General features: G+C 48.7%; 1 protein-coding gene across 3 annotated transcripts in view; it reads left to right on the top strand.

The window, feature by feature from the left end:
• Trim66 (tripartite motif containing 66) overlaps positions 1 to 15,042 on the top strand; it is a 55,480-nt gene that overhangs the window by 23,229 nt on the left and 17,209 nt on the right. For all 3 annotated transcript variants that reach the window (XM_075971837.1, XM_075971838.1, XM_075971839.1), the window contains exons 6-10: positions 982 to 1,096; positions 1,580 to 1,726; positions 4,440 to 4,557; positions 6,007 to 6,911; positions 9,071 to 9,232. In XM_075971837.1, the coding sequence (XP_075827952.1) occupies positions 982 to 1,096; positions 1,580 to 1,726; positions 4,440 to 4,557; positions 6,007 to 6,911; positions 9,071 to 9,232 (1,447 nt within the window). The remainder of the gene's footprint in view (positions 1 to 981; positions 1,097 to 1,579; positions 1,727 to 4,439; positions 4,558 to 6,006; positions 6,912 to 9,070; positions 9,233 to 15,042) is intronic.

Genomic DNA, 15,042 nt, shown 5'->3' with positions numbered 1-15,042 from the left:
ATGGGTACCCAAGAACAAGGGTACATAGTAAGTAGCTTTTGGAGAAGGAAGCACTGTTTATTGTGGGACAGCAACAGTTAATCATAATCTGCCCCTTCTTGTTATCTATATAAATAAGTTAAATGGGGCTGGAGAGATGGCTCAGAGGTTGAGAGCATTGCCTGTTCTTCCAAAGGTCCTGAGTTCAATTCCCAGCAACCACATGGTGGCTCACAACCATCTGTAATGAGGTCTGGTGCCCTCTTCTGGTCTGCAGGCATACTCACAGACGGAATATTGTATACATAATAAATAAATATTTAAAAAAAATAAGTTAAATGGCATCACTGGAGTTTTGTATAGCAAGAGTTAGGAATTGGGTTGGGAAACATGCATTATTTTGTTCAGTTATTATAATTCTTTCAGCAAGGCTTATCTTCATTTTACTGCTGAGGAGGCAGAGGTTCATAGAGGTTGTCATCTGAGCTAACATGGCTAATCAACTTGGAAGCTAGGGCTGCGGTAACTTCAAAGACCATAACCTTTCTCTTAAATATTTTTAATGAGATATAATAAACTAAGGCCTTTAAAATGTGTAACGCATCGGTTTTTGGCATTTCCCAGAACTGTGCAATTGAACGTTCCATCACCCTAACAGAAACCTTTATGTTACTGGTCACATCCCTCCACTTCCCACTCTGCCCAGTCCTCAGAAGCCACTAGTCCCTGCACCCACGCATCTTCCTTTTGGACAATATGAAATCATATTCATATATCCCACAGTACTGTGCCACCTGGTGAGCTACTGGGTGGACCCGAGGTTTCCTAGAGGAAGCCCAGTTCGACCAAGGGGGAGGGATAGTGAACGGGGCTGAGAAAGGTCCTTTTTCTTTGATGCCCTCTTGGCTCTGATCTCAAGGCAGCTTCCAAGTTGCCAGCTTTTCTGTTTGCTGTCTTTCAGTAAGCAGAGAGGAATCACTGTTTGTCCCATCATGTTTCCAGGATTTTTGAAGTGAAGCATCAGCATAGGAAGGTGGAAAACCAGATCAAAATGGCCAAGATGGTCCTGATAAATGAGCTGAACAAACAGGCCAATGGGCTCATAGAGGAACTTGAGGTTTGTATACGCAGACGGGCCCGGGGGTGCATCCTGCGTTCTCCTAGGTCAGAAGCCAGGGCTAGGATTCAGATGCATAGTCATCGTGGCATCTTGTTGCATGCTGTATTTAAAATTTCTAGTCTAATTTTGGGAGAGTGGCTTGATAAGGGGCTGGGAAACAGTTCAGCCTCTCCCTGATGCCATCCGTGCCTCTCAGGTAGCTGCCACCCTTAACTACGCCAGGGAGGTCTTAAGACAGAGTCTAATTGTGCCTTCCCGGAAGGCTGAGTGCAAGAGGGGTAGACATTCACTCATTCATGTTTTCCCATTTGCCACCATTCCACCTTTGTGCTGTGGAATCTCTCACTATCTCTTCTCCCTTTCTCCGCCCACCAGCAAACAGCTCAGGCTATTTTCAGTTCTCTTATCAGATGCCATCGGTGGCCACCAGACTTCCCAAACATGGACTTCAGCAGTTTCTCTCTTTTCTCTGTGCACCAGGGCATCACTAACGAGAGAAAACGGAAGCTGGAGCAGCAGCTACAGAGCATCATGGTTCTCAACCGGCAGTTTGAGCATGTGCAGAATTTCATCAACTGGGCTGTCTGCAGCAAGACCAGCGTCCCTTTCCTTTTCAGCAAAGAGCTGGTAAGAGGAAGCCTGTCCCTTCAGCTCTTCTGAAAACAGACCCCAACAGAGCCTGTATCGCAAGGGGAGGGGCTATCCTTGGAAGTGCACGATTTTAGAAGGAAAGAGGAGTAAGACAGCAGGTACTGAGTTCTTCAGACCCAGCCATGGCTTTGGGTTAGTAAGCGAATGTCATTTTCTACCAGGTCCTATAGCACAAGGGACCTAGCTGCAGAAACGATCTTGCTAACCCAGCCAGGAAGGCCTGTGGTTCTCACGGACTCACACATTGTCCTGGATGTTCAGAGATCTCACAGAAAGCTAGTACTAGACTCCACGTAGGAGAGCAAGAAAAGCAGGGATTGGAGAAGATTTTGAAGTCTTGAGCTTGTGATGCCTAGGAGAAGGAAGTATTGGTTTTGGTTTTTGATAGGGTCTTGCTAGGTAGCTCCTGCAGGCCTCAAACTTGAGATCCTCCTGTCTCTTTCCCCTGAGTGCAACACTCCAGGCTGAAGGAGAATGGGCTTTAAGAGATAGTTGTATTGACTCTAAGGTACCTGGAGGGCATCTGAAAAGAGGTGGCCAAAAAGCTGGTTTACTAGATGGGTCTGGACTTCAGAAGAGTCAGGACTGGAGATTAAGAGGCAGCATTACTGGGACAGTCACTATGACAGCATCGTGGAGAAGCAGAGAACAAATCTGAAACCAGGGAATGCCGTTATTTCTGCAGAGGGGCCGACAGTGAGGACCGAGAAGCACAGCTAGAGTGTAGAGGAGAGGCAGGGACGTAGAGTGCACAGATGTCGACGGAGCTCAAATTGAGGACTGTGCTGACCATCCTACAGAGGCGAGACAGGAGGGACACGCCCAGTCGCCTTGAAAGCCGACAGTGCTGAGTTCTCTGGTGACTGTGTAAGGAAGTTCCAGCAAAGCAGGGAGGTAGAAGTCAGACGCGCGGAGGTGAGGCTAGAAATAGACGCGAGAAGGGACCAGGAACTGGGAAGGAGGCAGAGCTGGGGGAACTTTTTAAGTCTGGCAAACATTTGCACCTTCTCTATGGGAGAGAGGATGGCAGTAAGATAGAGAGGGATGGGTGGAGTGAGCACCCTGGGGAAGAGTGAGAGCCAGAGGGTGCCTGTTGGTCTCGGAGAAGGGCGAAGGGAATCTGTGTTCGAAGAGTTTGGACTTTTGTCATTTCTATGATACGATCCAGGCTGGCTTCCCTTACTATGTAGCCCAGGATGACTTGTGTCCCCTGAATGCTGATATTACAGGCACGCACTACTATGCTGGGCTTATGCAGTGCTGGGAGTTGGACCTAGGGCTTCCTGTATACTAGGCAGACACTACTAACCGAGCTGCATCCTCAGCTCCTGGAGCATTTACCTTTTGTGATCTCTTTTATCCTCTGCAAAGTAGTAAATAAGAAGAGGGTTAGCGATTGGGTGCAATGGCAGGGTGAATGACCTAGCAGTGGAAGAGGACCGTGATGAAGGAAGTAAGGAGGCTGAGGGAACTTCCAAGTGTGCCCTTGAAAATAGCGGTTACTTTCATGGCCTTAGATAGCGCAGCTGAGTAACAAGGCTTTAACATAGCTGGATTGACCTGAAGTTGGGAATTGGTGGTTGGTAGAAACTTAGGGCCCTAGTGACATGGGACCTGAAGATGATGGGAAACTGGGGAGACTGTGAACGGCTAGAAGGGCACTCAGAGTGCAGCGAGATAGGAGAGCATGTCCCAGGGGGGTAGGAGCACCTTATAATCAGGAAGTAGGTTGATATTTATGGCCTCACAGGTAGATGACTAATGAGGTACAGGTGTAGTGACTGAGCTGAAAACAGGTGGAAGCTGATTGACATTGAAGAAATAAGAATGATATAAGTTACATTATATGGACTCAACAGATTATGTCTGAGAATCAGTATGTATACACAAATACTACATATATGCACGTAATAACAATGAAAAAGAAGCCATGAATTTGAAGAAGAGCAGGGATGGGTATATGGGAGGACTTGGAGGGAGGAAAGGGAAGGGAGAAATTTTGTAATTAAAATATAATCTAAAAAACAAAAGGAATCAGGAATGGGAACTGGGGATGTAGCTCACTTGTAGAGTTTGCCTAGCATGGACAAAGCCCTGGCTTTGATTCCAAGTAGTCTGTAAACCAGGTATGCTGGTGCATGCAGGGGATGAGAAGAAGTTCAGGTCATCCTTGAATATGCAATAGATTTGAAGAAGGCCGGGAATACGCGAGACCCTGTCCCCAAAACAAAACAAACTAAAAAACAAAACAAAACAAAGACTTAAGAGGCCAAGGTGTCCACTGGGCCACTAGTTATCTAGGGCCAGATGATGGCAGGGTGTGATGGATACTTGGCAAAGCCCCAGGCAATGGGAGAGCCGTGGCTGAGGAGGATGGCAAGTGGGTGCTATGGAAGGGGCAGAGCAATGGCCAGCTCTGAGAAGGTCGTCCCAGATTTTGAAGGAGGTACTGGTGGGGTGACTGGGCTGCCAGGCAGTTAGAAGTCATCTGAGGTCTGGAAGAGATACGAATGCAGGGTTCCAGAGTCCAGGGAAGAGGAAGATCATTGGCTGGAAAGATTAATGGGGGACAGGGAACTGAGACCAGAGGCCAGAGGAACACAACTTGGGGCCCTTTAACCTGTCCAAAGCCCTAGAAAGTGGGACTTGCCACACAGGCAGATGCCCAAATAAATGGTACTGTTGTCAGATTGTGTTCCAGATGCAGCGGCTGCTGGAGACGAGCTGTAACACAGATCCTGGCTCTCCCTGGAGTATCAGATTCACCTGGGAGCCCAACTTCTGGACCAAGCAGCTGGCTTCCCTTGGTGAGCTGTGACCTTTAGCCTGTCAGCTAAGAATAAGTGCAGGCAATCTGCTGTGTTTCCTAGGTGGCTCACCATGTGCCCAGGAGGAAGTGCTCTCGAGACTGCCAGGGATCATGGAGTCAGTCATCAAACCTTTCCTTGAGTAGAAGTGGGGAGGATGGGTTAATAACGGCAGTGTGGGACTCTATCGCTACCTGAAACACTAGCTTCCTCTTCTGCATGAATGTTGCTCCTCTTACCTCAGCTTCATTGCTGGAGAGGTGACAAGACGGTGACCCTGTCCTGAATGCTGTATGGCAGTCAGGTGAACATGTCCGTGAGGTGACACAGGGCATATGTGTGAGGGTACAAGCTCCACACTCCTCCTTTGGGCTGAGTGCAAACAGGAGATTAATGGCCTTGTGTATTTTTTCTTCCTCTCCTGGAATTTCTGTCAGTCAGTCTCCACGTAATGTAGACATGAAGATATGTTTGTGCTGACAACATAATAGTTATCGAAACTAACTACCAACTGCCGCTCTGATTCTAAGATGTTAATCTCATTGAAAATTTTTTGAACTTGGCAAATCAATGATACTAGATATGTTTTTGTTCATTTATTTGGACAGGTCTCATGTAGCTTAGGTTTATTCACTAAATAGCAGAGGGTGGCCTTGAACTTCTAGCTCTCTCGCTCTCGATGCTACCTCCCCTTTGAGTGCTGGGGTTTCAGGTGTGTAGCACTATACCCAGTTTCTGGTTTTGGGGAACCTAGGCCAGCAGGCTACCAAGTGGCTGTATCCCCAGTTCCAGATTTAGTTTTCCCTACCCCCTCCTGTTTTATTTAACTCAGCAGTTGCCCCTGGTGAGGCCCAGTGCTGAGCACGACAGGACCACAGGTGAACCAGACCCGTCCTCTGTCTTCGAGGAGCTCAGTCTCCTAAGCCAGCTTCATAGGACACTGGGTGAAGGGGCAGTAGACAGAGAACACTCGCTATGATGCCACCACAGCAACCCAGCGGCAGTGCTGGTGACTGGCACCAACCTGGCATGGGATCTGCCATCGTAGTGCCCAGCAGTTTCCCCGATCTGCACCTGGACGCTCACTGTGTACCCTTTGTTGTTTTCCAGACACTCCCTCCCCAACCCAGGTGCATTCTTTCAGCAAGTCCATCGAGCTGTTAGACTGAAAGGAGTGTGAAGAGCTTGTAGGTTTCCCAGTCGGGTAGAAAGGCTGGTCATTTAGTAAAAGCTGACCCGGTTCCTCAAATACCCACGGTCCCCTGGAGTGAGCTTCTGCAGCCCTTGTTCCTGGCAGCACTCTAGACAGAGTCTTGGAGGTCTGGGGTGGAAGTTCATCTCCGTGGCTGACTGGGCTTGTGGAATGCTGGTCTTTGGTTCTGGGAGCAGAGAGTAGCAAAGGGGGCAGCTGTGTCTTACCTTTGGGATCTCTCTGTTCTCCATCTCCAGGCTGCATAACCACTGAGGGCGGGCAGCTGTCCCGGGCAGATGCTGTAGCCACTTATGGGAGCTTACAGGGGTCATCCTCCTTGTATCAGGGCCACCAGGCCCCCATGGCTCAGCAGGAGTCTCTCAGCCACCCCGCACACAAGTTCCAGCCTCCAGCACTGTGCTCCTCGTCTGTCTGCTGCTCCCACTGCTCCCCAGTCTCACCTTCCCTCAAAGGCCAGGTCGCCCCACCCGGTATCCACCCAGCTCACAGTTTCCGGCAGCCCTCTGAAATGGTGCCCCACCAGCTGGGGGCGCTGCAGTGTTCCACCCTGCTGCCCAGGGAGAAAGAGCTGGCCTGCAGTCCCCATCCACCAAAGCTGCTGCAGCCCTGGTTAGACCCACCGCCTCCCGCAGACCAGGAGAGTACATCCCAGCGGCCAGGACAGCAGCTGATTTCCCAGCCTGTGTGCATCGTCCCTCCGCAAGACGTTCAGTCGGGAGCTCACGCCCAGCCCGCCATACAGACACCTTCCATCCAAGTTCAGCTGGGCCACCACCAGAAGCTGAAGCTCGGCCACTTTCAGCAGCAGCCACCGCAGCAGCCACCGCCCCCACCTCCACCTCCTCCACCCACCCAGCATGCACCACCACCCTTGCCTCCATCCCAGCACCTGGCTTCCAGTCAACACGAGAGCCCTCCCGGGCCTGCCTGTTCTCAGAACGTGGACATCATGCATCACAAGTTTGAGCTGGAGGAGATGCAGAAGGACTTGGAACTCCTCCTGCAGGCTCAACAGCCCAGCCTGCAGCTGAGTCAGACCAAGTCTCCTCAGCATCTACAGCAAACCATCGTGGGGCAGATCAACTACATTGTCAGGCAGCCAGCACCTGTCCAGTCCCAGAGCCAAGAGGATTCCCTGCAGGTGAGCCATCATCCCAGGACTTCTCAGGGCATACAGCATCTGGTTCCTTCATCTAAGCGTGGTCTACAGCTAAGCCCTCACATTAGCTCTGCGCTCAGTAGCTGTGGAGGATATAGCACGTGGTCTATAGAGATCTGGGCTCAGGGGTCTCTAGAGTGGCCTGACTTAGCCCTATTCCCTGGGGTGACATTGGGGATTTTGTACCTTTGAAAACATAAAGGTACTGGGGGAAGAGAGGACAGGAAAGGACAGGACAGGAGAGAGAGAGAGAGAGAGAGAGAGAGAGAGAGAGAGAGAGAGAGAGAGGCAGTCTACGGAGAAGCTAGGGGTTGATGTTGGGCATCTTCCTCTGTTGCTGTCCACCTTTTTTTTTTTTTTTTTTGAAACAGAGTCTCTAACTGAACTAGGAGTTTGCCAGTTTGGCTCAGCTGGCCGTTCAGCAAGCCCCAGGGATCCACCCATCTCCACATTCCAAGCACTGGGGTTATAGGCACGCACTGATACTCTTGGGTTTTTATGTGGGTTCTGGAGGACTGAGCTCAGGTTCTCATGTATTCATGGAGAGCCCAGGAGATGGGGTCATCGGAGTGTTGCGAGACCCCTTCCAGTGTCAGGATAAGGGGGCAGTCGCTCCTATCTGTGAACCCTTTCAAGCTGGGAGCTTAGGCATTCCTGGTAGGGAAATAGGAGAGCGCTAGGAGTAGAATGAGGGAGGCAGTAGACCTCGGTTGCCGGCACTTTTACAACACTCCAAGGAATATTTTGACTTTATGTCTGTAAAGCTAGACATGTTTTATGCACACATATGGAATACCATACCAACAGATGGTACCATCTGTAGCGTGTAGGTGCGGTAGGGTTGGTGAGTGCAAGCAGTTTGCTTCCAGACTATACAGAGTGTTGAGAGGAGGAGCTAAGACTGGGGCCCAGGTCTGCTGATTTGTCTATAATGCCACGGAAGAGGCTCTGATCTCTGTTTAGGGAATGCTGGAGAATTGAATGCTGATCCTCTATTTTCTCAAGATGACTGAGTGAGTGCATTTGTGTCTTTGGGATCTTTGCTGTTTCACGTCTTAATTCACACTTCCTAATTTTTTCTAGATCTTTTTTTCTAGATCTCTTGTTCCAGCCTATGTCCCCATTCCTTCTCACATTTTCCACGGCAGTGTCTCCTTTAAATCTATGGTTACACATCTCCAGAGAGGCAAACATAAGGCTTCACATTAATGCTTCATCAGGAATGACTGTAGATAATGCTTCAGGTGTCATCTCCGGAGGCTCAGTTCCTTTGAAGAGATGTAAAATATTCCGTGTGCTGGCAGAGCAGAATCCAGGGTTCATAGAGGACCACAGCTAAATATTAGCTCAGATGTTGCAGATTTGAGAGTGTCTCTCGGTGATAGGTTAAGTGCTTGCTACCAGGCACAAGACCTTGGGTTTGATTCCTAGCACCACAACCATAATAGTAATGAAATAAACCCAGATCAAAGCCAAACTAACCAGTCAGCCATCCAACGAGCCAGTCAACCAGCCAAACAAACACAAACCACGTGTTAACATTGTTAAAGTGAACATCGCAGAGTTAGCTCAGAATTCATGGCTTGGGTTCTATTCTAAGACTGTGGTATTAGGATACAGTTTCAGGAAGAGATTAGATAAGGTGTGTGTGTGTGTGGTGTGTGTGGTGTGCATTGTATGCACATGTCTGTGTGGGTATATGGATATGTGGATGTCTGGGGTTGTGTAGATGAGGGTGCACAGGCATTTGTGTGCCTGTGTTCATAGAGGCCAGAGGTTGAAATTGGCTATCTTCCTTGATAACTCTGCTTTAAATTTTAAGGCAGGATTTCTCATTAGACTAAGAACTCACAGATTGGCTAGGCTGGCTGGCCAGTGAGCCTTTCTCTGCCCACTACCTCAGCTCTGGGGTTTAGACGGTGGTTCATCCCCACGTTCTAGGTGGGTGCCAGGACTCTGAATTCAGGTCTCCACCGGGCACTTCACTGACTGTGCCATTTCCCCAACCCAGATTATTTTTCTTTTTGAGAAAATTTAATTCATTCATGGTATGCAGACAGTGACAGGGCAGAGCTCAGTGGGCCTTAGCTCTGCTGCTATTCTCTGCAAGAAACCCATCCAAGGTCATATTCCTTTTCTAGGTTACAGAGGAGCCACCAGCACCTGAAGGCCCAAAGCCAGCTCTACCCCTCGACAAGAGCACTGCTGCGGCCTTGCCTCAGACATCCGGGGAAGAAACTCCTCACAGTGTCCCCCCAGTGGACAGTGCCTCCCAGCACTCCTCTCCAAATGTGGTGAGAAAGGTACTAACACAGCCTAGTGCGGGGCAGCAGGCACCTGGAGGAGGGTGATGGATGGGGTGCAGGAGGTGTATCCCCGCTCTGTCCCTGGATACTAGCCAACCCACTACTGAGTGAGCACTCCCGCATGGGCCCGCTGGGCTTCATTTGGAGGGGAAGGAAGGGTCAGTTTGTTCTGTGCTCAGAACGGTGTGTGCTACCTGATGACCGTGATTTAACGTCACCTTCCCAATGTCTGTCTGAGGTGGGCATCACCACCAAATAGTGAAGGAAAATGAAGATTAGGGCCTTACGGCTGCAGGAAGAGCTGAGCTTTACTTAAGAACCCAGTATACAGCCATTATCCTTTCTCAGTGGAAATTGGGGAAGATATTGGACGTGGCTCTCCACTACCCAAAGTTATTTGGCTTTAGAATTAGATCAGTAGAATTGGCTGGGTACGTGGTCTGCAGCAGGGATGTCCTTGTAGAGGCAGTTGGACACCTATGGATATGGAGATCCTTGGAAGATGGGCTATCAGGGGCCTCTCGTAGCATCCATTCATCTTGGCAGTAACTCAGCCCCACACTCCTCAGCTGTCTGTCTCCTGTGTTCTTTTCCTTTCCACTCTGTCTTCCTTCTAGCTGGACTGTCAACACTGGGCCACATCCTCCACCCTAGCCGGTGTCCCAGGGCCCTTTCCTTTAATTGCCTGCCTGGGCCCAGTGTCTCAGTCTTCCTGGTCCTCTAAAGCCCTGGCTCTAAAGCCCTAGTCTTGAAGTCTACAACTCCAAGCTTGCACACCAGCGTCTTGGTATCCCTGTGGCTTGCAGCCTAGTTCTGCTCGCTGCTCCCTGTACTGCCCCTCGTTTCCCCAGCAGGGCCGCCTTAGATCAGGCAGCCTCACTGTACTGAAGACAAGTTGAGGAAAAGCAAGCAGTGGTAGAAACAAAACACTGGCTGAAAGCTTCTGACTTTCAGAGACCCGGAAGGCCTCTGATGCTAGCAGCCTTTTGTCTGTGCCTGTCCTGTTCTGTCCTATCTACCCTGTTGAAAATGGTTTGGTTTACAGGTGCCATAAATAGGCCCTTTGTAGCTCTTAATTGTTTAACTGCTTATATATGGGCCATCTAATCCATCCATTTATTTATTCATTCAAAGTTAACAAACCTTATACACATTCATACAGATGCACACATGTGTCCTAGAATTTCAAATATTATAGGTGCTCAGCACATACTGGCGTGTGAGGTGGTGTCTGGTGAGAGAAACAGACACCGTAGTAAGTTACGCTGGAACACTACAGTCACCATCGAAGTGCCTCCTCCTGGAGCACTTCCTTCTGGGAGAGGAGGCTGCTCACGGGACACCTCCTGGAAGTCTGTTTTACACTGAGGTGTAAAGAAGCTGGGCCAGTAGAGGGGGAAAGGAGATAGTGGACAGGAATCTTGGAAGGTCAAAGTTGAGAGAAAGCCTGGGCCTTTCTTAGGGGGTTCAGCTGACTTGGCTTGACAGGAGCAGGGGTGCACTGGGAATGGAGTGATGGCAAGGCCTTGCCTATTATACTTGAATTGGGATTCACTACTGGGGCTGGGGTGGTTGGCTGAAGGATTTTCAGCTAGGAGGGATATGGCTTGAATTAAATGTAAAAGGTCAGTAGTAAGAGAGACCAGAATAATACCGAGGAGAGAAGCTGAATGAATTAAGTAGCCATGGAAGGAAGAGGAAGCCAGTATTTCAAGGGCCATCAGAGGACAAGAGCTTTGAATTCAGTGTCTGGTTGATGACAGGAAATGAGACAGAGAAAGTCCTTTGCCTCAAAATCAGGGTCTGTCTTGGTCTGGGAATGGAAATATGTATCTAAAGAACGTGCTGGAAGGGAGGGGGGATGTTGTTTTGGTTGCTCTCCCATGGAAACCACAGTAGAAGATGACCCAAGGCAGCCATTTTCAATACCCTTGGTTCAACAGGAAGCCTGGGACTTGCTGGCGCTTAAGTGTTGGGAAAGCCATGCAGAAAGCACTGCTTTTCATTTGGTGGGGTGCATTCGTGTTCCTACACACAGTATGGAGGAAGGGCGGGAACTGTGTTCAAGCACAGAGACTGTTGGCTGTGTGAGTGTCTCTAGGGCTCTCTGAGTGACCAGGGGACATGGGTCATTCTGGGTGAATGCAGGTTGGCAAAGGGTTAGTGAAGGCTCTGGCAACTTCTTGTTCTGAACCGTTCTTGGTCGTCGTGACTTGGGGCCCATGTTGAGGTCTGAGGCAAGGGTCAGGAGAATGGTCTGTTTGGAAGGCCTCATGTCTGAGGCTCCCAGAAAAGGGCCTGTTATTGTGGGTCAGAGGGAGCTTTGGGTTGCAGTTGATACCATAAGGGAAGCTGCTTTAATTTTGAAGGAATTTATTTGCTTTTAAGCTGGGATTGAGCAAAATAAAAGGTATGAGGATATCAAATATTTTTAGCACCTCGTTGATGAATAATATCTTGTATGAATTTAAAAAAGCCAAATTTGCACAGGTTTTTACATGATGACTCCACCTTGTGTCTTTATCCTAGCAATACTATGAGGAGTCCACTTTCTTATTCCCCTTTGAAAGATATGGAAACTGAGACACAGAGGGATTAAGTGACCCACCTAAGAGTTATACAGCTGCCTAAGGGCAATGTTAGAACACAGGCTCCTGACTCAGCCTGTGCTCGGTGACAGGGCCCAATGGCCTCTCTGTACTGAGTGGGAGAAAGAGGACTCCATTTTGGCCTCTCACCTGCTGGATTCTGTCTTTGAAGTAGCCCTGGGCTTTGCTGGGGGAGAGTGCTTAGGATCCAGCCCCCCTTGACCCTTGTTGTCTTTGTTAGAAGTGTTTGGGCCTGCAGCCCCTCCTCAGCTGCGCTGGTCTGTGGGAGCCAGGGAAGTGGGATGTCCATCTGAAGGTCATAGACCAGGGAATCTATGGCACCAGGATCTTTTGTGGGCATTCCATGCCGCCGACTCTATTGCCACTAGGAGGACTTTGACTAGAACAGAGGGCCTATTGCTGCTAAGTGACCTTACGGTGAAGATGAGATGCAGAAGTTCTAGGCTGAGTTTTCTAGAAGGAGCAGCCCTGCTCTCTCAGTTGTCCCGCCACCTTCCATGCAGCACTGCCTGTTGACCAAACTCCCTAACCTTGGTTCAGCTACTCTGAAAAGCCTCATGGTCACCACTCCCTACATCCCTGGTGAATCTGAAAGACATTTTTAATGGCTTCTTTTCATACTTGGGAACTGATCACCTGATGAAGAACACCCATGACCACATGCTTAGAGCACCCTCTAAGACCACAGGCACCACAGAGAACCCAGCTGAGTCCCTCATCACCTGCAAGAGAGCTCTCTGCCGCACACCCAGTTCTTCCAAAAGGACTTGAAGGTCCCTGTTCATGGCTTACAGGGAGTCTGGGATGTATTTCCACCAAATGATGCAGAAGCACTAGGCACTTCCTGTGGCGGAGATTCTTAAGGAAGACACAGATAAACAAAGGATACTCACTGAGGTGGAATGCAGCTGTGCCATCGCCAAAGCACTTCAACACCTGCACTCTCAATTTAACTCTTTACCTGCTGCATGGCATTTATATCAGCCTGAGGAGGAAATTCCAGCAGAGATGAGAAACGACTCACTTAAATTCTTACCCTGAATTATGTGAGAAAGTACATCTTGCCTTCAACAGTCCCTGAATACAGGGTTGCAGGCCAGATCTTGGATACTCAACCTCAGCTATGATCTTACAGCCACATAACATACCCTGAAAGTAGCCAGAACGTTCTCAGGGTGATGAAGCCTTCTTAGGGCACGTCCTGTATCCCCATCAGCACCCGCGGGACTGTGCGATAGGAGGCAAATCAAATACTCCTCAGTTGCCTCTGAATCTCTCCCCTTTAAAGCTCTCTCGTTAGTTCTCTCACGATTTCCTCCTCAGACCAAAACTAAGATCCTCGCCCACATCTCCTGGTCCATGAGGAAATGGGCATTTACTCATAGACTGAGGGTTTCCTCCAGAGTCCTGGGTAAATACCTCTGGCCATCTCTCAAGTCTCCAAGGTTTTCTAAGTTTCACTAAACTGCCTTTCACTCCAGACTCACTGAATTTCACTTATGCCTTTCCTCATCCTCCCACCTCAGCCTCTAGGATCCTCTTCACCTCTTTGTTTTTCTCAGATCACTAGGGCACTGGGTGCTTTTCAGTTCTTGTCTCTTTGTCACCTATGATCCTATCTGACTCTTGCCAGTGGGATGTCTACGCATCAGAGTAGCCATAGTTAATGTAGGAGCCCCTGAGCTGGATGAGCACTCACTGGCAATCAGAGTAACAACACTGCTATGAAAATCAACAGCCATTACGTACTGGGCAGTGGTGGTGCACGCCTTTAATCCCAGGATTCAGGAGGCAGAGGCAGGCGGATTCCTGAGTGGATGCCAGCCTGGTCTACAGAGTAAGTTCCAGGACAGCCAGGGCTACACAGAGAAACCCTGTCTCAAAAAATCAAAAAACCAAACCAATCTAAATCACACCAAATCAAAACTCCCCCAAACAAACAAACAAACAAACAAAAAAACCCACCATGTGACACCAGTTACTAGACAGGTTAGTTGCTTCCTCCCCTGCCTTGTTCGACTGTTTTGCGAACTTCTGTTAAACAACCTGACTCTCTGAAGCTATTGAAACACTCAGATATTTTGAGCCTTTAATTCATAAGACAGTATACCTCTGTAAGGTAGATTACCTATCCTTACCTGCGTCCTTGGCTAGAGAGCTTTCTGTGACTGTCTAAAAGACACAGCTCCCAAGTCGTTGGTCCCCTTTCCTACTGTCCATCAATTCCCTGCTCTTTGGTGATTTTAGCCACCGTGAACAACCTGAACCAGAGGAGAGCAGGCATAACTTTGGAGCAACAGAAACAGATGCCACAAACCCAGGGCATTATACCATATATGAGATCATAAGCCCCCACACAGGATATAATTAGCATGCTTGACCAAGCAAGTTTAGAGACACGGTTTTCTTTAGAAGTTACCCATTTTTCCTTTCCTCCCTCTTTTTTTCTTTCTTTCTTCCTTCCTTTCTTCCTTCCTTCCTTCCTTCCTTCCTTCCTTTCCTTTCCTTTCCTTTCCTTTCCTTTCTTTCTTTCAATTTTTTTTGAGATGGGATTTCTCTGTGTAGCCCTGACTGTGCTGGAAATCTCTGTAGACCAGGTTGGCCTTGAACTCAGGACTCAGGGATTCTCTTGCCTCTGCTTCTTGGGTGCTGGAATTAAGGTGTGTGCCACCATGCCCAGCTTAAGAAATTGCTCATTTTCAACATTTAAGCAATAAACAGATTAGAAATAGGAAGTTAGAACTTCTATAAAGGAAGCTTTCAAGAAAGAAGACAGTGACTTCGCCTGGAGAAAGGCCGCCGTACGGGATTGTTAAGGACAAGTTAAGTCCTGCACTCTTAAGAGCCTCTGAAACAATCCCGGACTCTAGCAGTTCCAGCCATTCCTTTACACGTTATTCTCATTTGTTCTGCTAGATGAGACCATGTACTAGTTAAAATTGTAGAAGTCATCCCTTCCAAAAGAATGTTCTTAAACCAATTCACTTTGTTGTTGACTAAAGTATGTTTCAGATATCTGGGAATGAGTTGATGAGGAATACCACGCCATCTTCCCTGCTTTAGCCCCAGAAATGTCACCTTCCTGGAAGAGGCAGACTCATAATAAACCTGGACATGTGCACTATGTGTCTCTTTATTATTTCACAGTTTCTTCCTCGGGCACCAGGTTTCTAGCCGACGCCCCAAAATTAAGACCAG

Source organism: Microtus pennsylvanicus, chromosome 5 (assembly GCF_037038515.1).
Source record: "Microtus pennsylvanicus isolate mMicPen1 chromosome 5, mMicPen1.hap1, whole genome shotgun sequence".
In the NCBI taxonomy this organism is placed as follows: Eukaryota; Metazoa; Chordata; class Mammalia; order Rodentia; family Cricetidae; genus Microtus; species Microtus pennsylvanicus.
The sequence above is the reverse complement of the archived record's forward strand: the minus strand, read 5'-3'. Positions and strand labels throughout refer to the sequence as shown.